The sequence below is a fragment of the Patella vulgata genome, chromosome 1 (genome assembly GCF_932274485.2).
Source record: "Patella vulgata chromosome 1, xgPatVulg1.2, whole genome shotgun sequence".
Taxonomy (NCBI): Eukaryota; Metazoa; Mollusca; class Gastropoda; family Patellidae; genus Patella; species Patella vulgata.
The window spans coordinates 64,286,553-64,312,252 of NC_065879.2; the positions used below are offsets into that span (position 1 = coordinate 64,286,553).

Here is a 25,700-nt window from a genome sequence, read left to right on the forward strand (position 1 = left end):
CCAAACGGCACTTTATTCAGTGTTCTTAGTCCTTATTTCTTAATTCATAGTCCTTAATTCTTATTTCTTCATTTGTTGTCGTATTTCGACATTTGTATACTAAAATTAACATTTGTATCTTAAAATCAATATTTGTTTTACAAATCAGACATTTGTCATATTTGTAAAATGTATTTTAATTGTATTTCAAAATTAGCCTACATTTACATTTCATTAGAGAAATACAACGAAAAACAAATCTGGAACAACAAATTTCTAAATACAAATCTCCAAATACAAATCTTGCAAAATATTTCTCCAAATACATTTCTTCTATAACATTTCTCCCAAAACATTTCTCGAAATCCATCGAACCGGAATATTATGTTTGTATTTAGAAATTTGTTGTTCGAGATTTGTTTTTCGTTGTATGTCTATGATGAAATGTAAATGTAGATTATTTTTTTTGATTTACTAAAATAAATTTTATCTTTATATTAAAATAAAATTAAATTAAACAAAAATACATTTTACAAATCTGATATGACAAATGTCTGATTTGTAAAACAAATATTTATTTTCAGATACAAATGTTAATTTCGGTGTACAAATGTCGAAATACGACAACAAATGAAGAAATAAGAATTAAGAACTATGAACTAAGAACTAAGATAACTGAATAATGAGCTGTTTGTTCCTCCATAGCCATATGACTATCAATTTCGCTTTGTTTTTTGTCTTATAATAGACCTGACACATTAAGATATGTAGACATATTGTAATTGGTTCAGTAAATTAAAGATGCATTTTGCAAGAGCTAAATCTGCCCATTGCAGATCTCTTTTGACTTCAAATGTTATATTAAACATACATTACGCAAGACCTAAATCTGCCTATCGCAAGTGTTATCTAAATTATTAATTAGGCATTAATTAGCTTATCCAAACCATTAATCAACTCTCGATGTCATCGCTAGCCTGCGATATTTACTGGATTTGAATCCGATCTGCTGCTCAACGCTCATTGATGATTCAATCCAAAATTGGATAATCGAGACTATGTTTTTATTGTACCGACTTTAGTAATGAAATGTTCAGCATATTCCCTTTAAATTATTTTTTAACTATTATAGTGAGAACTGCCACCTCCTCATCTAATCTCCCATATTGCCTTTTTAATTGTTATTTAGGCATTGATTCACGTGGCAAGCCCATAATCAACCCCATAGATAGACCGTCGAATGGCCGTGATTGTGAATAGATTAAAACGCGATCGCCATATCATACTTTAATATAACATGGATAATTGGGCCTTTATTAATTATCGTAGCAATGGTACTTGACAATCGATACAATATTATGAAAACCTCAAAAACTTATAACTCAAAATACATTAATTTTTCATTGTCTATTTTTGAACTATTATTATAGAAAGAACTGCCATTTGAATCTGCTATGGTTTTGATACGCCATATTATCTAGCATCTGTAGTATAAAATTCGGTTTTAATCGAACTGTATATTACATGATCAATATTTCGTTTGACGAAAGACGCATTTCATTCAGGCATTACTAATTCTTTTGTAAAATATTTGGATTTGAATTCTATTTTCAATGGTCTATATTTACAGATTTAAACACGATTTCCTCTGAGGTTATTCGACCACCAGGTACCTTCATATCAGCATATTGGGTGTGTCTGTATAGAACTACCTACTGAAACAATTGTCTTCCTCAATTGGTTTTGGTAAAACAATCAAGACTGCTTGATGCTGTCATGAAAACGTGACCAATATAAATGTTCGAACTCCTGATATTGGATAATATCATTTCATTCGATACCATACACTTGTCTCTGCTGACACCATAGATACGTGTCCTCTAAGATAAGTGTTTAACGCCTAGTATCCCGACATGTAGGCATATAAAAATATATAAGGATTTTGACTCTATGTTTTAGATGTTACGGTACCAGTAAAGGTTTGGGTGTAAAAAAATCTTTTAAAACTTGGTCATCTATTGGCTTCGCGCACACTGCAGATATTAACAAAACAATACAAATTCAGGTGAGTTGGGTTGGGTTGGGTGAATTAAGTAAACGAGTGAAGTACAATCTGATTCCTCGTTAAATGATTCCTAGTAGTTATGTCAAGGACTCTAATCGTCGACTCATCATATTACATAATAAAAACAGATCTGTTTTACAAATTGGATGTGACCTCAGGCAATAGCTTCCGTTCGTTGTCATTAAAACAGTTTTGGCTACGTGGTGATTACGTTTTGGCATAAATGATGCCCTGGGATATAGGGGAAGCGAGCATTGCTCTTGTTTTTCTCTGCTAAAAACACCCGGAAACTAAATATGTCTGAAAATTAACATGATTCACGTAATTTAATCGTATGAAGAATGAACTCGCATAATTAAACGTATGACTATTAATATAAGACCTGTTTGTTTGATTAAATACTTTCGTAGCAGGACTGGCGACAGAATTGTCGTAAAAAGTATACTACGTTAATTGTCTAGAAATCAGATAAATTTGCGACGAAACTTTGGTAAAAGGTATGTTAAATTTTATCTTCCAAGAAATTAACTTCTTCGTTTAAGTCTGTCTTAATTTTACTCTGACCATTTGTATAGGACAATTTCTCAATTCGAACTGTAAGTAATCTTTAATTTTGTACTTTCTATTGGAGATGTTTGTTTATTATTGGAGCTTGTTTTATATTACGATCTGCCATTAATATATTGAAATCGATATATTTTACCAGAAATAGCGTAAGCAATAGTACTACGCTTTATGACCCGTTCGTTAACGTTAATGAGTTTACCATGCCGTTAATGGGAAAAACAACTTTTTTGTGCCACCATCTGAGCCGAATAATAATTATTTAGGAAATAAAAACTACTGAATATGAAACTGAAAAACAATCGGAGGAAGACAAATCTCCACATGATGTTTCTTGATAGTGATGACTTTAATCCTCTACATCTGTCATTCTACAAGTGGGAGTGATATTTTAATCTGTACTTAAGCGTGTCCTTGTAGATTTGTAATCCCTTGCGTGGACATACATCATATACCTGAAGCATGTTTCAAGAGTGATCAGTATTATTTGTGTTGAAAATTCCATATAGAACAGGGGTCGTTATTTTTTTCTTTTATTATTTGTTTTATCAAAATAAATTTAAAACTACTATTGAAAATGCCAGGACCTTGCTTTTTAGTGTATGTGATTTATTTGTTTTTTGATTTGGAATTTATTTGGAACCGGAGGACCCGGAGAAAACCCACGAGGGTGGACAGGCGACCCTACTGCTTGTCACGTAGGGAATGTTAGAGACAAGAGTTAACATTAAAATCAATAGGAACATATTTGGTGGTCTTTCTGTGTACTTACTAAAGCAGCGCGGACGGCAACGATGTTCTAGGCGTTTAGGTTGATTATAAAACATGACTTTGATTATTTATGGTAATGATTGAAGCTGGAAACTATGTAGTTGTAGAATAAAAGTGCATTTATGATGTCCTAGTTTCAAATGTATATCAGACCTCGCACTCGGAAGGAACCGTAACTCTTTAATTTTCTCACCAAATAATCCCGTAACCAGTTTAAAGTAGCTAAGTCTCTAACTCAATATCATCCAAAATCTTCAACATTGAAAACACGATTTATTTGTCGAATTAAATCAACATTCATGTTGTGATCTTACCGTAAAAAGGTGGGCTTTTGATATCCAATATTTAAGACAAAATAAACATTTTATCATTGGTACACGAATCGTGTACCATAATGCACTTCAGCCCCAGTTGTATCAAGAGACTCGAGGGACGAGGCTAGACACATTGCACCAAATCAAACGGCGTATGTAGACTGGAATAACCAGACGCTAGAAATTTGCACTCGCTTGAGACTGCTGGCTTATTTCGCCGAACATAACTGATTTGAAATTGGAGTAAAATCGGAAACCATTGAATCTAAATCAGTTTATATACATTCATATTACAGTATTATATGCGTTGCGACCCACTTTTGCCAATTTCTAGGTCCCAAATATTAGCGATTTAGCTCATTTAAACATTAACTTCCAGAAGTCGACCCATAACCAACACGACCTAACCAAGTTGATTACGACAGGTTTGAAAAGCTAATGGAATAAATGTGATCTTCCGTTACGTGGCCTTAAAGTGGATTGATCATTAAAGATATGATAAGAATAACAATGGCCGTTCCTTTCTTTTTGTAGCTTAACAGTGACAGTTTGTCTTTTAATGAACTTATCGAACGTGCCTCATTAACAGTTCATTAAGTGTCACACTCGTTAGCAAGTCTGAGCGATTTTTCGCATTGGTCTACAATATTCTTTTTTTACGTTGTACTTCTAGAAACCTATTGAAATAACAAATATCATTTCCCACTAGAGCTGTCATTGACATTTCTCATTACCAGTAAGCAATATTAATACGTTTTTTGACTTAGTGATAGGTTCAACTAAGTAGTTCAAATCAAGTGCAATGTAATGATATATAGATGGCTAAATATCTGCTCATTTAAATTGCTTAATGAAGAGAAAATTATTTCAGATTTATATGGATAGGCCTTAGCACTTTATTTAACCTTGTCGTCATTTCTAGGAATCAATTTGATTACGTAATATCTTCTTGACTGATATGGAGGTCAGTCAGCCTATTATATCTTACTTGTCAAATCATTGTTCAAAAAGAGAAAAAAGAGAGCGTCCAAGTAGATAAGACGCGAGAGTGTCAATAAACGTTGACATATAATGCAGGCAAACCTGTGTGAATAGGATAAGCTATGTGATAAAACAGCAGAGTTATCTGTTAGTGTTATTAGAAACGTTTAATAGGTTGATTCTATTTACGATTCGGAAAGTTTACATCTATCTATTTTTACATATCTAGTTTGTGTTCCATTGACTGTTAAAGATCTACTGTGTATACGTGCGTAGATAACAACTAGGTCGATATAAGAAGTGTTGATACTGACTGAGACAGAGATTACCTCGTAGCTGCGTACTTGTTCTGATAGTACACTATTCGCGTTTTTCTTACTTGTCGATTAAATGGATAATTGTAGCGGTTAATTCTGGATATGTGTAACAGGAATGTGAATTGATAGAATATCGAATAGGTAATACTTGAATTTATATTGTAATCTTTCTGATTATTCTGTAAAGTAGGGACAAATGTAATAATCTGTTAAAGATGCATTTTAGATAAAGAGCTATAACAGTTCAGACATAGATAATAAAACATGAATATATTGAAAATTTCGGGCATAATACTTTATTCTGAGCGAAGTTTTGGCAAGATATAGCCTAAACTGTCTCCGCCGATTGCCGATTGACGATTCATATTCTCGGTTGTCATGTCCACATTGGCACGATAACAAACGAGGTCTGGATATTCAGTTCTTCAAACGACAATCTACGTTAGTGGCGGTCATATCGTTTACTGAGCATATGGCAGATATTGTCTAATCCACTCAACATCTAAGCCATCCGATGGTTTATAGGGTTGATTACGGGCTTGCCATGTAATTAAATGTTTTATATATCATTTGAAGCCAAAAAAAAAGACCCGCAATAGGTAGATTTAGCTTATACATGCATCTTTTATGAATATTTGCCTATGAATAAATAATAGAGTAAACGAATTCATAATGAATAATTGAAATTGTAATACAGACCCGGTGTTAATCAAATTATATTATAATGGCTGTTAAATTTTAATATTAAAGTATAACAGAACGAAACCAATGTTATAAATGCGAATTATGTACAATATTTATGACATACATTGTATATAATATTTATAATGTTTCTGGTTTGATGCTTATATAATATATAAGAACAAGTATAAAAATCGGATGTCTATAGCAAAATTGTGTTATTTTGGCGTTTCATACTTTACCTATAATATTGTGTATTAGCATAAAATACAATAATTATTATTTCATATAGTTTGCCATTCGGCACCATTATTTTGTTTTAAAGGGGCTAAATCTCTAACTCTATATTTTCCATAATATTTGAAATTAAAAACACGAATTAGAATTCAATATTTCTCCATCCCAATCAATATTGGTGTTGTTATCTTGCCGTGACACTATAGGTTCCTAATATCCAATATTTAAGACACAATGAACATGTTATAATCAGTACACGAGTCGTGTATTCTATGGCTTCGGTACCATTTGCAATAAAGAAAGAAAAACATATCCTACAAGACATTGCTGAAGTAATAAGTAATGGCCGATTCAAAAACGACAAAATAATAATAAAACAAACGTGTAAAATGGACTAAGACGAAAACCATTGTCGTTCAGTTTGGACTGTTCATTTACTTCACTGAACATTATTGATTAGAAATAACAATACTTTATTAAAAAAATTGAATATAAATCACTTAATATACATTCATATTGTATTAATATGTGCTTTTAGACTATTTTAAGGTTCCAAGGAATAGAGCTATACGCCATTTAAAGTGTTGTATATTTTTTTCATAAACACCCCCATTAAAGTAACGAAGCTCCATTGACATTTGTCGATAAAATATCGAATTTCTAATTTCTTAATCCACGTTAATAGGTACTGAATTTTTTTATTTAATATTTAATTAAGGAATCAATATATCAACGCTAGATAATGTCCAGGCTTGGACCAATCTGATTAAAACACAGATCATATTTCGTTTCGTTTTACTTGTCTTTACTACACTAGGATCTGGAAAAGTTGTTATCATTGACGTGCTCTGGATAATGTTAGGATTAGCCAATGAAACGGTCTGTTACGGCGAGCTTTAGGCGTGTTTTGCCCGGTACTGTGGGTAATCCACTAGATACATCAATGCTGATTGGTTAATCAAATGTCTGGCGTCATAGGGCCAAAAGCCGCTCGTAAGACCTCTGACGCGACCTATTGCTACAACCGGTCAGATCTTCATGTAATGTAGAACATCGAAAGTAAAAAAAAAAAGAAACGAAAAATATAGATCTGTATTTTAATCAGATTGGTCTCGGACTCATTTGGATTTAAAACGGGTCTATCATTAAATTTTCGTGGACAACCAAATGGCGGCGGGCTTATTGCATAAAGAGCAGCATAGATCGATAAAATTTCAATTCCGCATATCTTTGTAAATACTGAACAAAATTGAACCATTTAGCACACATTATTAATGTTACATAAAAATTTTTATTTAAATATCCGACCTTTTTAGCCACTAGGGTTTAGTACCTGTACTTGATGGGAAATTCAAATTTCTGGTTATTTTGTTTACTGAATAAGACCCACAAAGAAGACAAATGGTTATTATTTTAAAAAAAGGTTTGTTTAATTTAATCTATCAAAATATACAAAGGAAGTAGAGTACACAAGTTTCCGTTCACAATGGTTACGATAATGTTTTCGATAGTCGAACGATCCGAAATCTCGCTTTCCATCTAAAAACCCATGGACTAAACGACACCCATTCAAAATATCCAGAATATTATTTGACATGCACTTTTTTAAACCTGGCAATTCTGTATTGGAGAGCAGGATAAAAAAAATAATAAAAGAACTACCGTAATCCGCCATATCGTTTCTTTAAAACTGGCCCATATAATTGCCATCTGTGTTTATAGTGTGGCGGTTCAATGCCCGTAAGGTGTATGTAAGAACCATTTGTCGATTCTGTTGAAACCAGATGGGACTAATAATAAAGCCAATAAATACCGAAAGTTGGCCCAATTAAGATAGAATTCTGGAAATAATTATTTGGTTTTAATGAACGATATATCTTTAATTAGTGTCGATCTAACATTTTGAATTAATAAGCCTGGAAAACATCTTTCTGAATTAAAAGCTGTACTTTTGTAGAGTAGTTAAGACAGTGGAGGAACTTGCTCACTAAGATTACTGCTTTAAAAATTCAATCGCAACGAGGTTGCCTTATCACTTATCAAAAAGGTCAGTAGCAAGTACAATATTAAAGGTTGGTGCCAGTTGTCAAGTTCATAAATGACGATTGATAACTTAAATTCGAAATATGGATTATCATTCATATTGATGGATCGCTTAGTATTGTATAACATTTTGGTAAAAATTGACAAAAGTAAAACAATACTATTATCTGTGGCAACTTGCCATTTATACCTTGCCTGACACACTTACCAATCTTGAGCGATAGATTTGTTTAAAACTTGTTATTGCCAGCAGAGGTTCACGCTCGGGTAATGAATAAATTAAACTCAGTATTAAAGAAGACATAGTGAATATTTTTTTGAGTGGTCATTCCAATAATAGAGAGAATATTTGGAATGAAAGTCGAAGCTTCTAAAATATATTTTTCAATGCGTACACAACACATTAACCATTTTAAAAGAAAATTATTGCTACACAATGGGGAAAAAGAAGAGTAAAACATGCGTATGGTGGTGCCTTGAGACCCGCTACTATAAATAGTAGTCCAGGAAACTATGGCTACCATAATGTATCCAAATATCTAGTCTGTAGTAGTGAATGAAACTGTAGAATTTGACTTGGTACCATCGGTTAATAATTATTTCCAAATTGAAGTCTTAATGAACTAGGAATCTACGATAGTAAAAGTAATAATTAGATGAAATGAGATTAATAGCTGACTTTATACAACACCTCAAATATTCGTTGGCACATGTATACATTTCTGCTATAAAACGATTGCTGATGGAGAATCATGATTATGAGATGGAACTTTGGGTCATTTTATAATATTAAGAGTGTGAAAATGGTTCATTACTCAGTGCTTTGAAGCCGAGGTTCGTCGTTTGTAGTTTTACGACACTCTCATTTTTACTGCCTAATCCACGCTAAAATGTTTTCAGTTGGTAGCTAATATGTCGGTTGTAATTAAATCATGTCGAATGTTGCGAAATTTATCATATGAAATATTGAACGGATTTCAACCATTTTTAATCTGATATTCTCTCAGAGATTCAACTTTAATGATATTGTAGTTTATAACTGATGATGACCAGTGACCTTAAAATAGCAAGTGCTTTCAGGATTTCCTTTAAACATTACAATGGTAAAATGGGGTTTTCAAAGATTTCATATCTTTTATTGAACATATAGTCCCAGACACTGCTGTATCATTGTATTTATTATTTCAGATTGTTATGTTCTCTATTGAGAGAATACCAGATAGTGAAGGGTCTACTATAAAATTAGGGGTGGTAGATGAAGGCTACACAGCACCATGGCCCGTTATGGCAGAACAGGCCAATCGAGTTCTAAATCTAACATTTAATTCCAATGACGTCATTCTAGCTGGTTATGCTAAATCTGGTAAGCAGAGCTTGGATAACCATTAAGCAAACTAAGCACATGCTTGGGGCGTCATGAGAGAGGGCGCACCACATAATTTTTGCTTTGTTAAATGATCAATTTAAAATATTTAATTTAAAAATTAATTAAGAGCTCTTAATTGTTTTCACTGTTTTTGTCTTACTGTTACCTGCCTTGTCTCAATTAATAATGACGTATATAAACCTCATCTTGACAAATACAAAGTTTGGTCGAAAAATTGCAAACAATAATTATTATTTCATCAGCGTAGAATTATTAACACATCTAAGCGAATATTTAATGAATTAAGTCAATAGAAATTGCATTTATCAGCACATGGCATTTCTACGTTTCGTTGTGAATAAAAAATACGCGGGAAATAAAGGAATCCCGATCATCAAGTCGCATTATCCCTATTTTTTGGCGTTGGCCATTTTAGGAGAATCACAGAATTCGGAATTTATGATATAAGGTGAACAGCTTGGAAATATTTTATTTTTCTTTCATGAATATTCTTCACACTTGTCACATATGTCTATTTTGTGGTTGTGTTGAACACCTGCCTGTAAGGATGCTGCTTACCGGGTTTCTTATTTTGAATTTCGCATTTTCTAATTCTATATAATATATAGAATTATTATTTCAGCAATGCGTTTGGCTACAGTAATGGGAGCTTCCCGATTTCATTACCCTATTGTCAGCTTTGGGTTCTTTCCTCCGCTTTGGGGGGGGGGGGGTCATTGCACTGTCCTTGCGGAACATAATTACAGCTGGGGAGCCATGAATATAGTAATAAAATGTTTTAATTGCAGACAGAAAATGAGATTTTCGATTAAAGATCTAGTTCACTTGCTGTTGCAATCCATTTTTAATACAGTAGGACGTTAAAACCCATTTCATTTCATTTCATTTTTAATATGCGCACATTTTCAAATTTGGTGGGAAGCATTGACATCTTGAGAGGATATCGATCAGCGTTCCGCGACTTTCGGTTCCGGAGTAATCCCTCTTTTATAAAAGAAAACCTTGTAACCGCGATACGGGCTGTGGTAGTTGTGAAGGGAGGGTGCGAGGGTGAATCCCAATGATTTTCAGTATTCTGCGGTTTTCCGTCCCAGAATTACCTCCACTCCTCCTTCCCCGCCCCCCCAAAAAAGCTTATGAACGCGATAGAGGCTACATTTTTTAAAAACATATTAGTTTCCAAATTTGGTTTAAAGCATTGGGGTCATGAGAGGACGAACCCTATCAAATTTCAGCGTTTCCGTTCTAGAGTTATCTCATCTTTTCCGAAAACCTTGGGATAACAGGACAGAGATCAGATTTATTGAAGGCACCCCGTATCAGATTTGGTTATTTCCACGCTTTGTAGGGCTATCCTTTACTTTACTGTATTGATACATGCATTTAAAGGACCTAAGTCTGTAACTCAAAATCCTCCAAAATCTTCGACATCGAAAACACGAATTATTGGTCAATTTAAATCAACATTGATGATGTAAACTTACCGGGAAAAGATGAGCCTCTGATATCCGATATTTGAGATAAAATAATTTTTTTAACATTGGTACACGAATCGTGTACCATAATGCGCTTCAGCCCCAGTTGTATTGAGAGACTTGAGGGACGAGGCTAGACACATTGCACCAAATCAAATGGAGTTATGTAGACTAGAATAACTAGACGCTAGAAATTTGCACTCGGTTGAGATTGCTGACTTATTTCGCCGAACATAACTGATTTGAAATTGGAGTAAAAACGGAAACCATTAAATGTAAATCAGTTTATATACATTCATATTACAGTATTATATGCGTTGCTACCCACTTTTGTGAATTTCTAGGTCCCAAATGTTAGCGATTTAGCTCCTTTAACATGAAAGGGACACGCTTTTAACAAATTGGGTAAATAAACCTCTATCGAAAGAGGTCTGTTCAACCATTTCCATTGTCAATACACATTGTGTCTTTACTTTTACAAAATTCATCACAAAAGTTTTTTTTTTTACTTTGCAGGAACACATTGGGTTTGGGAAATCTTATCTATGTTAATGAAAGGTAGAGCAGAGCCAACTCAATCCACCAAAGAAATGCTCATGTTTAGTTTCGGAACACAAGAAGGATTTGATCAAATTCCTTCACCTCGGATATTTAATAGCCATGCTCCTTATAATGGAATGCCTTATGTGTTAAGACCGAACGTGTGTAAGGCCAAAATAATATACCTCTTAAGAAATCCTAAAGACGTTTGCGTGTCATTTTACCACCATCTTCGTTGTGCAAAAGATTTTGATTACCACGGGTCATGGAATGGTTTTTATTCGCTATTTATTCAGGGAAAGCGTAAGTATAGTCATTGTAGTAAATTTGGTAAAAATTAAAACCGGATATTACATGTAACTTAAAATTTGGCCTACCTAGCAGTTTCGTGAACGAACGTAACCGTGTCTTTTAATGCCCTCTTCAATTGTATATGAAATGAAATTTGGTATAACGTCTTACTTTTTTTCAACCGGCTTAGAGCCAATTAGTGTGCTTTAAGTGACATTTACCCGGATAACCTAATGTCACCTGATCGTCAACACGGTACCTCGGTTTTCGTCCTCTCCAAATAACCAGGGCCTCAACCCTGCACCACCGACAGGGAGGGGGGGGCAGGCTGGAAATTGTATATTTATCTTGAGATATATTTTTATACGTCCACATTTCAGTGTGGGCGTATTATTTCTTGGCGCTGCCCGTAAGTCATCAATTTGCTCGTGAACATGATAGAGGCGATGGATTCTTTTCGAATTCTGTCCTCCGCGACATTCCGTCTCAGAATTATGCCCCCTTTTCCGAAAACCGGGTGATTGAGATAGAGGCTATAGTTGTTTACGTATTATTTTCAAATTTGGTGTGAAGCATTGGGATCGGAGAGAATGAACCCTGTTGATTTTTAACAGTTTATGTCTTTCTTTTTGGTCAACACCCAATATTTTTTTTAGAGACATAGCTACTGCGTGGGAGTATTTCCATGCTTTGCGTGGATATCTTTACTTCTGTCAAAGTAGATAAAAGTTCTTGAAATATGTTGAAGCGGGTGTCATAAACCAGGCAAAGTATATACATGCCTGATCTTTTGTTAGAAGAAATTTTTAATGATAATATCACTTTTCAGTCTGAAAGTACACACAGCTAGGAATAAACGTATATGATTGTATATTAAAATTTACAATTGCAACAAAACATTCTTTTTCGACATTTTCATCTACTGAAATATCTTGTATATATATTCAAGTATTAGAGAAAAAACATTAAAAATTAAATTTTGGGCTAGTACTTTCATCGTTATCAAACGAATCGTCAGGCCATTTTAAACTATATTCTTCAAAAAAAGTAGGAGATATTGAAATGCAAATACCTATGCAGGTTGTGATATGATAAATAGTCATGGACACTTGACATGCTTTGAGAGTATGTTCACAGATGAAGAACTTGTCGCCCCAACAGAACCACTGGGCTGCACATGCGACACGCAATAGCGCCATACACGTGGGAAAGGTTCATTGTCAAATTTGACACTTCAAGGAAGGGTTGATGAAAACTGCCGCGTGCTGGTTTATCTATCCATGTTTGCTTTCCTATCGGTTCTTGCATAAGATTTACCGTTTAGCGTGGCACTGCAAGAGGAGTGGGTCAGATTGCCTCAAACCGTGATTGGACGGTTGATTAGGAGTATGCCACGACGAATTGCTGAATGTCTGGGGATTGGTGGAGCAATTACTCATTATTAAGACATAAATCAAAAACTTCCATTTTCACTTTTGACGGTGTATCTCTTTGCGAGTGAAATGGGGCCGTCAGATAAGCCGCCCATATGAACTGTTTATGTTCATGTGTAGGCAATTGGCCTGTTATTAACATACACTGGTTACCTCTAATAAAAACAGCAGTGCATTTCTGCAATTTTGTATTGTTTCTGAATACTTTTTTTGAAGAGTATTATATATATATATTACGTTAATTTCAGTTCCTGGTGGTTCGTGGTTTGATCACATTGTGGGCTGGCAAGAAGCGATAGAGTCTACAACAGATAGTCCTATATTACCAGTATTTTATGAAGATCTCAAGCAGGTTTATTATAATAAGATCCTAAACAGCTTTTTTGTGTGTAATAATAGCAATAATAGTTTCTTGATATGGACACCTACAATGTACTAAATTTAAAGGGAGATAATTCTAAAACTCAATCCTTTTTTAATAGCCCACATTGTCATTGGACGTATAATATTGTCGTCTCCCCGGTCCACTCTGTTCAAATTTTGTTTGTGGACACTCTACAGTTTACAGTTTTTTCTCCGATTTTCTCCGAAACGTTAGATATATATATCCCAAAGACCTCGGTTCCTTTCGATATTGGCACGTATGGAACCGTAACTTCATGGATTATGGCTCCTGACTGTACGACAAATCACGTCTTTAGCTTGTGGACAGTCTAGAGGTCACACGGTTTTTTTTTATCCGATTTTGGTTAAACTTAACACATATGTTTATATCCTAAAGATCTCGATTCCTTTCCATATTGGCGCATATCGGACCGTAACGTCCTGGATTATGGTCCCAGATTGTACGAAGAATGGGACGTACCATCTTGCCCAACAAGCTCTAAAGAAAGATCTGGCTGAATATGGGATTAGAAATTGTAAAGCAGGTTTTCAATTGTTTGGTTCCATGGTAGCACCTATTCTATATCATGGATCAGAACTATGGGGGCTTGAAGTAAGACCACAAAATTGGGTTTGTAAACAAAATATATTTTGCAAATGGTTGTTATATACCAGAGAAAGGGCTACAAATTATATGATTACTGGTGAATGTATGTTAACTAGCAGGTTTATCAAATATTTTCTTAAACTGTAACTCATGGTTGATAATAGATTACCAAAATTATGCTATAAAATGTAGTTTAAACAAGACTTCTTGGGTAGAAAGAATTCGTGCACGTCTGTTAAGAATGTTTTATATAAGTATGGTTTTGGGGATGTGTCGATTAGTCTAGGTAGTATATTACATTTCATGTTTGTCCTCAAACAACGTCTTCGTGATACCAATCTACAGCCTTGGCAATCAAACATCAGTGTGCATTCTACTCTATCATGAAGTCAGATTTTGAATGTGAAAATTACTTAAATATTAATCTACCTCAATCACCTGGATGTTAGATGTTCAAAACATAAAATTAACATTGAATTAGGCCGTAGAAAAGGCATCCCTGCTCCTAGACGTATATGTGAAATTTTGTTATTTAGAATGTGTAGAAAACGAGTACCATTACATTCTTGTCTGCCCAATCTTGCAAGATATACTATTCAAAAAAAGTAGGGGATATTTGATTTTGCGGGCATAATACTAAAATATGCAAATGACTACGAAAAATGTCACTATAGAACCTAACAGAAGAAACATTCCCAGTTACATGTGACGCCCAAACGCACCAATAGCTACCGCATGGAATGCAGGTGATGCTTGGGATCATCATGGGGGTCCAACCCAAGATTTGCACGACTCTGACTTTGAATGTTACAGTCATTGTGGCATTGAATTCCAGGGTGGAAACATCAGTTTAATTGTTTTAGTGACCAGAAAACAAATTTTGATATGCGTCGGCTTACCCAAAATGAAAGGTTACGTGCCCTTGGCATGCTACAGATCGGCACAACACAGGCGGTTGTGGCGCGGACAATGAATGTTTCTCAGTCTGTCATAAGCAGGCTATGGTCCAGATACCGTGATACACAATCTGTACAGGACAGTCCACGCTCAGGTCGACCAAGGGCGACAACTCAAGCCCAGGATCGATTTATCCGTACCTTGGCCTTGAGAAATCGTGTCATCACAGCAAATCAGATCAGCGCTCGTCTTCAAACAGACACTGGTGTGAGAGTGAGTGGCCAGACGATTCGGAATCGACTGCATAGGGGTCACCTTCGCGCCCGACGTCCTCGCGTGATCCCTTGTTTGAGAGATCATCACATTCAGGCAAGACGTCGTTGGTGTAGGGATCGTCAACACTGGGATAATCGACGCTGGAGCAATGTGATGTTTTCAGATGAGTCAAGGTTCACTGTTGATTTTTTGGACAGACGTAGGAGGGTGCGGCGTCGTCGAAACGAGCGCTTCCAAGACGTTAACGTCATCAGACATGATCGATTTGGGGGTGGTTCTGTTATGGTGTGGGGAGGCATCACTGTTGCTGGAAGAACGGCTTTACATGTTGTTGCAGGGCGTGTTACAGGCCAGTACTACCGGGACAACATCTTGGCAGTCCATGTTGTGCCGTTCGCACGACGTCATGGCCGCCGTTTCATCTTCCAGGATGACAACGCAAGATGTCACAGGGCCAGGATCGTTACAGGTTACCTCCAACAACAGAACATCACCACATTACCTTGGCCAGCACTGAGTCCCGACCTCTCCCCCATCGAGCATGTCTGGGACATGCTTGGACAGAGGTTACGTCAACGTCAACAACGTCCTGCCAATGTTCAAGAACTTGCTGCTGCGTTGCAACAGGAATGGGACAATCTGGACCAAAATGACCTTAGACGTCTCATTAGGAGTATGCCACGTCGGATCAATGCTTGTTTGGCAAACAGAGGAGGATTTACCCGTTACCGACTTGGTTGTGATGCTGTGGTAACTTTGCTGTTTGACCCCGGGTATCATTTTACCCTTATAATGGTCAGTCTGTGCCTTACTTAGTCTAACGATCATTTGGAATAAATCGATGAATGTGAACTTCATTTCATTTTGTCATTTGTTTCTTCGTCAGTTTCATTAGGTGACTTTAATAACACTTAAAAATCAAATATCCCCTACTTTTTTTGAATAGTATATAAGAATAAACTTCATTCCGAAATATTGCCAAACGAAATGAATTGAAGTCGTTATTCCAATGTAACCAGCGGCTGCCAGGCAGGATACGCCCACATTTTCGAGAGATGGATAGAGAACAAGCTAAAACGAAAGTGATTTTTCCTACAATCAAGGGCCATAATTCTGGAAATTACAATTCGATATGCGCAAATATCGTAAGGAACCGAGATCTTTGGGTTATAGACTTACATTTTAAGTTTCAACAAAATCGGATAAAAATTGTGACCTCTATAGGGTCCACAACCTTGATATACCATATTTTTACGCTATTTGAGAAAGAAGGGCGGCCATTTTGTCTGTCAGTTTTGGGCCGATTTTCACGAAATTCGAACTCAGTCGTCCTTAGGGTGAAACGGTGATATAATAATACGGATTTTTAAATCGGATAAAAATTATGACCTCTATAGGGTCCACAAGCTAAAAACGCGATTTTTCGTACAACCAGGGGCCATAATTCAGGAAGTTACGTTCCGATATGCACGAATATCGAAAGGAACCGAGATCTTTGGGTTATAAGCATAGATTTCAAGTTTAAACCAAATTGGATAAAAATTGTGACCTCTACAGTGTTCACAAGCTAAAAACGTGATTTTTCGTACAATCAGGGGCCATAATCCATGAAGTTACAGTCCGATACATGCCAATATCGAAAGGAACCGAGATCTTAGGGTGATAAACATATGTTTCAAGTTTCATTGAAATCGGATAAAAATTGTGACCTGTAGACTGTTCACAAACAATTGTGGACGGACGGACAGAGGCGACGAAAATATACGTCCACGTGAAAATGTGGGCGTATAAAAATCGAAAATGATATTAAGAATCTTTGTGTATATCAAAAATGTACGGAAATAAGGGACGAATTACTATCAATATAATCTACGTAAATGTAAGATTGTATATTTTTCCTGCCTGTAATGTGGGTTCTTTGATTTCTCCGTTTATACTGATTAACTATGTGAGTTTTTTATATTGTATACATTTTGTACCATTGGCTTTTGACCACAAATTACTTGAACAAAGATATTAATATTATTATAAACATGAAATATAAAGCGCCTTTTTTATTTATATTGCAGAACTGTAGTTATCAGATTAAAAGAATGTCTGAGTTTCTAGGGTTTAATTATAATAATGATTTATTCGAAGAAATAACTGAAAAATGTAAGCTGGAAAATATGAGAGCAAACGACCAGAAGTTGAAAGAACAATATCCTTTACACACATCTGAAGATGGTAACAACTTTATATTTAGGAAAGGTAACTATTTGATTTTATCCTATTAGTTGTTGGGTCATGTTACTGACTATTTGTTAAGTTGGACTCCTTTGCTGTTTTACCCCCAGTGAAAATGCAGACCTGACTACGGGATAAAAAATATAATAGTAGAGTATTCAATCTTACCATTTGCCAATCAAATCATACGCTCCTTATTATGAGCTATTATATATTGGGTATATTTCTTCTGTTCCAGGTATTGTCGGTGATTGGAAAAATTGGTTTACAGTTTCACAAAATGAGGAGTTTGACCAAATCACCCAAAAACGATTACGTGGAACGAACTTAAAATTTCTATATTCCATAGATGATAAACAAAACTTTCAAAATTGAGATCTACCTATTTACTTAAGTGTTACCGGTGACCTCTTGTCGTTAGACCACAGACTGGGATAATCCATTTATCAGATTTCCCAAATGTCCATTTCCTTTTGAAACTTGTTATTCTTTTATACCCCGTTAAGATTTAATGTTTTTATTGACGATAATATGCCTTAGTTGAAGGTCTAATTAACTTAAAGAATTGCCCAAAGCTTCTGAAAGAAAGTGATACGTGATCTTGTAAAAATAAGAAAGTGACTCTTGCTCTATTCTCGGGGGAAATATAAGGGCGTTTCAACACAAAGTTGTATGGAGTTGCCCCGGCTAGTGAGAAATACCTGTTACCGAATCAAACCTTCGTTATCAATAAAATACAGAGGAATAACTTGCTTTACTGTTTGGTTAGTTTCAAAATCTAGCAAATTAGACACAAGTATATAACGACAAGCATAATTTGTTATTGGATATAATATGTATTATTACTTTATAGAAAATATTCTGGGGCAAGGACAATTCTTGGGAATACCATATTCTCATTTTTAATCAATCGATTGTTATTACAAGACCACGGGAACGTTTGGGTTTGTTTGTTTTATTTCGACTTGATCATGAGAACGTATAGAAACTCATGGCCTTAAATTTGCTAAATCTACAATAAAAACAAAACCCCACGAAGAATTTAGATGTCTGTTGTACGACGGCCAAAACGTTTGACTGTAGTAATCAAACCAGGTGAACATATCATGCCTTTTATCAACCTTTGTGTGGTGATAGGGTCCGAATTTTATTATATATATATTAGATTGTGTTGTAAGAAACTGGATCAAATAACTAACTTCTTTGATCATTTTAGTTTCGGGGGTACGCTCTTCTTGAATTTATTAATATTGATAATGGACGAGAGCCAAGATGGCTGACAGTAGGAATCACACAAAACGATGATCATTTCATGACTTGACAATATTTATAAGGTTTTGCTATTGTCTTTCATGTAGATTAAGGTTAAGATTCAGGATTAAATAACTAACAGTTTAGGATCCTGCAGGTTCTTTGTTCGTTTTATGTACGAAGGGGAAGTAACACTTTTCTGGATATATTTTAATTTATTAATGTTGACAATGAACGAAATCCGTTTATGTTTTGTGCCAACTTGAGGATAGCATCCCGTGTTTTTGGGTCCTATACATCAACAGCACAATAGGGATCAACCCTCAACGTCGCCTATAACATATACAAGTTTAATTTTACCAGAGGTTGTGATATAATATATCTAACTACTAACAATTTAATATACATGTAAATCTCCTTTAATCACCATTTCATATTTCATGCTAAGCATATAGTTTCGTGGATCATATGTTGTCGCCGTTTTTAGCTCAGTATTAGACTTGATTACATATCCAATAATAAATGTCTATTTGTACACCCCCCATCCTCGTCTAAAAATAACGTTCACAATTATATTATTTTCAGATGTAAATAATGTCTCATATTAACAAAGTTATTAAAATCTACAGCTTAAGATGTGGCTTGTAAACCATCTCCAAATAATTCAAATTCCCTATTTTTGCATTCAATATCCGCTACTCTAAATCCATATTGAAATTATGGTTGAGCATTTGCCCTGTTTGTGTTAAAATCCCAAACTTTCATAGTGATAAATCTAACGTCCATTTAAATGCAAAATGGTTATACTGTATTTTGTTGTGTTTGTAAAACATATTCCGATTAAATCATCGAATAAAGAAATTATTCTGTCTGTTGTGTGTGTGTGTGTGTGTTTTATAATATCTGTAAAGAACATTGCAGTCACCCATTTTCTTTTAATCCTTGACATCATGCATGGACAAGGGTATTGAACAGTGTGCTCTGAAAATATGGACACTAACTAAACGTAATATAATTACATATAAAGCATCGATGGAATGACGCGGGAAAAACGTCTAATAATACCCAATTACAGGGTTTCTACATATTCCTGAAGCAATGACCCGAGAAATTCCTCTCTGGCCATTGCTGGATTGGCTTCTGATACCTGAGCTTTTGAGAGATGTGTCTATTCTTCCCGTTTAATCAAATCTATCCCAAGTACAGCATCATTGACAGCCCTTCGTTTAATCTGGGGTCTTCCCTAAAACTTTGGACAGTGATTTAAGGTATTAAAAACGGCGAAAGTCTTGTTCATCTCCATACAGTATTGTTTATGTGTTGATAGCCTCGTTTGTCACGCAATTAGTTTTTCTGCAATTCACTGGTTAATCGGGCATAATAAAATCGTGAGTCATGACGTAACGTTGTGTAAACATTACTTGGTCCAATTTGGAGCTTTGTTTAAAGCGTAATGGTATTGTAACGCAGTTAGCTATTGGTTTTTAATCGGACTATTGACAGGTCATAATTTGGAACATAAATTTGCTTCCATTAAAGCAGTGTTTAGTGGGATTAGCTCTAATCAAACGAAACACAGCGGGTAGTATGGGGTTTCTGTGATGATGTCCTAGAATGTAACAAACATTGAGCACAACAGAAAGTTAAGCGGCCCATACACGATCAACTTTATTGTCAATAATTTTTCAATGTTGAATACTCACAATATTATTCGAATTCAACCTTCATTATGATGGAATGGCGATATATTTAAACGGTCTTTAAAATCGGATAAAAAAAAAATTGTGACCACTAGAGAATCCACAAGAATCGTTCAATCGGGGGCCATAATCCAGGAAGTTACACTCTGATATGCGCAAGTAGCGAAAGGAATCGAGATCTTTGGGACATAAACATATATTTTAAGTTTCATCAAAATCTGATAATAATTGTGACTTCTAGAGGGTCCACAACCTTGGTATTACATACTATTACACTATTTGCGTACAAGGAGCGGCCATTTTGTCTGGAAGTTTCGGTCAGAATTTTACGAAATTCGAACTCAACTTTCATTGATGTGTAACGCTGATATATTTAAACGGTTTTCAAAATCGGATAAAAATTGTGACCTCTAGAAAGGAACCAAGATCTTTGGGTTATAGATATTCAAGTTTCAACAAAATCTGATTAAAATTGAGACCTCTAGAGTAGAGCGGGAGCCCAGGGGGTTAACCTAGCTGAAAGTGTACCAATTTTCTCCTATATGATATCAATGCATGTATATCGAGTATCATCAGAATTTAAGTCTGCCGGGTTTCTGGTGGTGGGTGTGGTATTCCACGCCCAAAATGCCATGCACCCCAACTAGGCTAGATTTGCTCAAAAGTGTACCACACGAAAATCTTACAGCAGTGTACCGTACATCTTCAGGTGTTACAAAAACACTCTAACAGACATTTCTAGTAGTGGGTTACCCCTGACAGAGCTATGTAATTGTCAGACATTTGTAGTGGTAGAGTATCCCTGACAAGAGTTTTCTAATTTCCAGACCGCAGCTAGGCTAGATTAGCTGAAACCTGTACCACCTAAAACAGTTTTGGAGTTGTTCAGTACTACTACAGGAATCATGAATGACCACTGCCAGACAGTTTGTGCGGTGGGTTACCCCTAACAGACACGCCTAAAATGCCCCCCCCCCCCACTACGATAGATTAACCGCCACTGTTCCCGTGGTCCAAAAGATTAGAAATTGTGCCAGGGTGCGTAAAATACTAATACCTAGCACGTATGGAAGGGGCGATACTCTGCGGTATCAGGAACAATTCTTTTTTTCAAGATTGCATTTTTAGCCCCATAAAACGTTTTATGCCCAAAAATCAATTTCTTGTAACAGCAGTTTATCGCCTCTTCCATACGTGCTAGGTATTAGTATTCTACGCATCCTGACTAAATATTTAATTTTTTAGAACACGGGAACAGTGCCTGCTAATCTAGCCTAGTTGGGGGCGTGGCATTTTGGGGCGTGTCTATAAGGGGTAACCCACCGCACAAACTGTCTGGCAGTGGTCATTCATGATTCCTGTGGTGGTACTGAACAACTCTAAAGCTGTTGTAGGTGGTACAGATTTCAGCTAATCTAGCCTAGCTAGATAACTCTTGTCAGGGATACTCTACCACTACAAATGTCTGACAATTACATAGCTCTGTCAGGGGTAACCCGCCACTAGAAATGTCTGTTAGAGTGTTTTTGTAACACCTGAAGATGTACGGTACACTGCTGTACGATTTTCATGTGGTACACTTTTGAGCTAATCTAGCCTAGTTGGGGTGCATGGCATTTTGGGCGTGGAATACCACACCCACCACTGGAAACCCGGCAGACTTACATTCTGATGATACCAGATATACATGCATTGATAACATATAGGAAAAAAGTGGTACACTTTCAGCTAGGTTGGCCCCCTGGGCTCCCGGTCTAGAGGGTGCCACAACCTTGGTAAACCATTAGTCTATCATCATAAAAAATATTCTACGAAAATTAGTCTGGATGCGTTGGCAACATTTGAGAATAATAGGTCATTGGCTAGATTATCCGGTCTTTTACATTATCATAAACAGCGTCTAAGGGAGGCAACTCGTCCTAAAACAAGATGATGACGCCCATGAAATTAATTTAAACGACAATATTGGTGTCAGTCATTATCACATATGTGATAGAACTAATTAAACACGTTCCAAATATAATTTTAACACAGAGATCATTGCTACGATAGCTGAATAATACAGGTTTCCTGAATCGGAAGTGACGAACGCCAAAGGAAAACACGAGTCATACCTCTATTTAACTGACTGATGTGACGAGTGATAACAGATACAGGGCCGAATTTCTGCTCACTAATAATTCCTTCCAAGACCAAAAGTTGTTGTGTGAGACTGTGAGAGGATATCTGACAATTCATAAAAAGAATTGACTGCCACTAGATAAGAGAACACGAAAGAAAAACAGAAAAAGTCCGTGCATTACCATGTTTTTATAAGGTATAGAATGAATATAAACAAGGGAATTTACGGACTATTTCTATTTTTCTCGTGTTCTCTTATCTAATGACATTCAATTACTTTATTGAATTGTCAGGTATCCTTACACAGTCCCATATAAAAACTTTTGGTCTTGGAAGGAATCATTAGTGAGCAGAAATTCGGCCGTGTATCTGTTATCACTCGTCACATCAGTCAGTTATATAGAGGTAGGACTCGTGTTTTCCTTTGGCGTCCGTCACTTCCGATTCAGGAAACCTGTATTACTCAGCTATCGTAGCAATGATCTCTGTGTTAAAATTATATTTGGAATGTGTTTAACCAGCTCTATCACATATGTGATAATGATTGGCACCAATATTGTCCTTTAAGAATGCCATTTCAAATAATCCATTTGATTGCGTGCCAGTCCAATTTCCAACACTCTTAATTTTTGTTATTGTAAATTTTCTCTCTTCATGGGCAATATCTATGTTTTTAAATTAATCATATTTCGTCCTCACGATTCATGTTTGTTTATATTAAAGGAGCTAAATCGCTAACATTTGGGACCTAGAAATTCACAAAAGTGGGTCGCAACGCATATAATACTGTAATATGAATGTATATAAACTGAGTACATTTAATGGTTTCCGTTTTTACTCCAATTTCAAATCAGTTATGTTCGGCGAAATAAGTCAGCAATCTCAATCGAGTGCAAATTTCTAGCGTCTAGTTATTCTAGTCTACATAACTCCATTTGATTTGGTGCAATGTATCTAGCCTCGTCCCTCGAGTCTCTCAATACAACTGGGGCTGAAGCGCATTATGGTACACGATTCGTGTACCAATGTTAAAAAAATTATTTTATCTTAAATATCGGATATCAGTGGCTCATCTTTTCCCGGTAAGTTTACATCATCAGTGTTGATTTAAATTGACCAATAATTCGTGTTTTCGATGTCGAAGATTTTGGAGGATTTTGAGTTACGGACTTAGGTCCTTTATTGCAAGAAATATGGGATTTATTGCGGGAAGGGGAGCAACTCTTACTTGACTTGGCCAAAGATACTGGATAATCAACCACATTAAAAACCACGCATGGACAATGGACCTTACGTCAAATATTGACAACAGTCCCGGGCCCTCCGTACGTTGAAGACTAGGAGGTTCTGGGTGACCGAGACTAGATAAACCATATGTTTACACTATTTGCGTACGAGGGGCGGCCATTTTGTCCGGCAGTTTTGTTCCGATTTTCACGAAATTCGAACTCAACCAATATTACGGTGCAATGGTGATATATTCGAACGTGTTTTTTTTTTAAATCGGGTGACCTCTAGAGGGACCAACGTGATTTTTCGTACAATCAAGGGCCATAATTCAGGAAGTTACAATCCAAAATGCGAGAATATCGAAAGGAACCAAGATCTTTGGGTTATAAACATGTATCTCAAGTTTCATCAAAATTGTGACCTCTAGAGGATCCACAACCTTGATAAACCATATGTTTACACTATATGCGTACATGGGCGGCCATTTGTCCGGCAGTTTTGGCCCGAAATTCGAACTCAGCCAACATTACAGCGTAAAGGTGATATACTCGAACGGTATTTAAATCGGATAATAATTGTGACCTCTAGAGCGACCACAAGCCAAAAACGCGATTTTTTTCGTACATCCAAGGACCACAATTCAGGCAGTTACGATCCGATATTCGCGAATATTGAAGGGAACCAAGATCCTTTGGTTATAAACATGTATTTCAAGTATCATCAAAATGAGATGAAAATTATGACCCCGTACACTCAGAGGCCATAATCCATGAAGTTATGGTCCGATACATGCCAATGTTTTAGCTTGTGGACCCTCTAGAAATCACAATTTGTATTCAATTTTAAATATATCACCGTTACACCTCAGTAAAGATTGGGTTTAAATTTTGGCCATTTTATTTGATTTTGACGAAACCCGGTTCCTTTCGATATTCGCGTATATCGGACCGTAACTTCCTGGATTATGGCCCCTAAATTGTACGAAAAATCACGTCTTTTAGCTTGTGGAAACTCTATAGAGGTCACAATATTTATCTGATTAAAAAAACTGTTTAAATATATCACCGTTACACCCTAATGATGGTTGAGTTCAAATCTCGAGAAAATCGGACCGAAACTGCTTGACAAAATGGCTGCTACTTGTACGCAAGTAGTGTGAAAGTAGTAATGCCAAGGTTGTTGACCCTCTAGAAGTCCTAGTTTTTACCCGATCTTGATGAAACTTAAAATATATGTTTATATCCAGAAGATCTCGGTTCCTTTCTTTCGATATCCATGCATATCTGACTGTAACTTGATTATGGCCCTGAATGTACAAACAAACGCGCTTTTTGCCTGGCAACCGCTGGTTAAAATCGAAACTGGATACCAGCCACAATGAGTCGATAACCAGCAGCCTTAAATGGTTTCCTCTCCCACTGCGGCTGAAGGACGATTGACCTTGGATTAAGAAAATTGCAACAGGAAAAGAGATCACAATGTTGCCATCAGTGGAATGGCAATATGATGACAATGAGTATTGAGGTAACTCTTTCGAAATTTTAGGGCACTTTTTCCTAAGAGAGGGCACTTCTTCAGAAGAGAGGACACTTTATCGGAAGGGAGGGCACATAACCACACACACCCTGGTAGAAAATCTCACCGGATACGAGGGTTATCAATCATTTCCGGTTTCTTCTGTTTTTGCATTTATTGGGACAGGGAAGGAGGTTGCCTACCCGCCTCTGTGCATAATACCGCCTTAATGGAATATATAGGAATTGAGCTTTAAATATTATTTTGAGAACACCATACGGTTACATTTTTATAATATTTACAATGGTTATGTGGTGTAGTAATACCGGGCTTCTTTGTTGTGTTCTCTTCGTGATCGTAAATATAACTGATGAATTTTGCTCAACACCCTCTTTTATATCCCCCTAATTTCTTT

General features: G+C 36.0%; 1 protein-coding gene across 6 annotated transcripts in view; it reads left to right on the top strand.

The window, feature by feature from the left end:
- The window catches only part of LOC126825832 (sulfotransferase 1B1), a 42,888-nt gene extending 23,298 nt beyond the window's left edge, over positions 1 to 19,590 (top strand). For 5 of the 6 annotated variants that reach the window (XM_050555546.2, XM_050555566.2, XM_050555533.2 and 2 more), the window contains 5 exons: positions 9,141 to 9,315; positions 11,331 to 11,657; positions 13,327 to 13,430; positions 17,312 to 17,492; positions 17,707 to 19,590. In XM_050555546.2, coding sequence (XP_050411503.1) covers positions 9,147 to 9,315; positions 11,331 to 11,657; positions 13,327 to 13,430; positions 17,312 to 17,492; positions 17,707 to 17,843 — 918 coding nt within the window. In that variant the 5' untranslated portion in view covers positions 9,141 to 9,146 and the 3' untranslated portion in view covers positions 17,844 to 19,590. Of the gene's footprint in view, positions 1 to 4,562; positions 5,133 to 9,140; positions 9,316 to 11,330; positions 11,658 to 13,326; positions 13,431 to 17,311; positions 17,493 to 17,706 lie in introns of those variants that run through there. The other variant, XM_050555541.2, reaches the window with a different exon arrangement.
- The last annotated feature ends 6,110 nt before the right edge of the window (positions 19,591 to 25,700 follow it).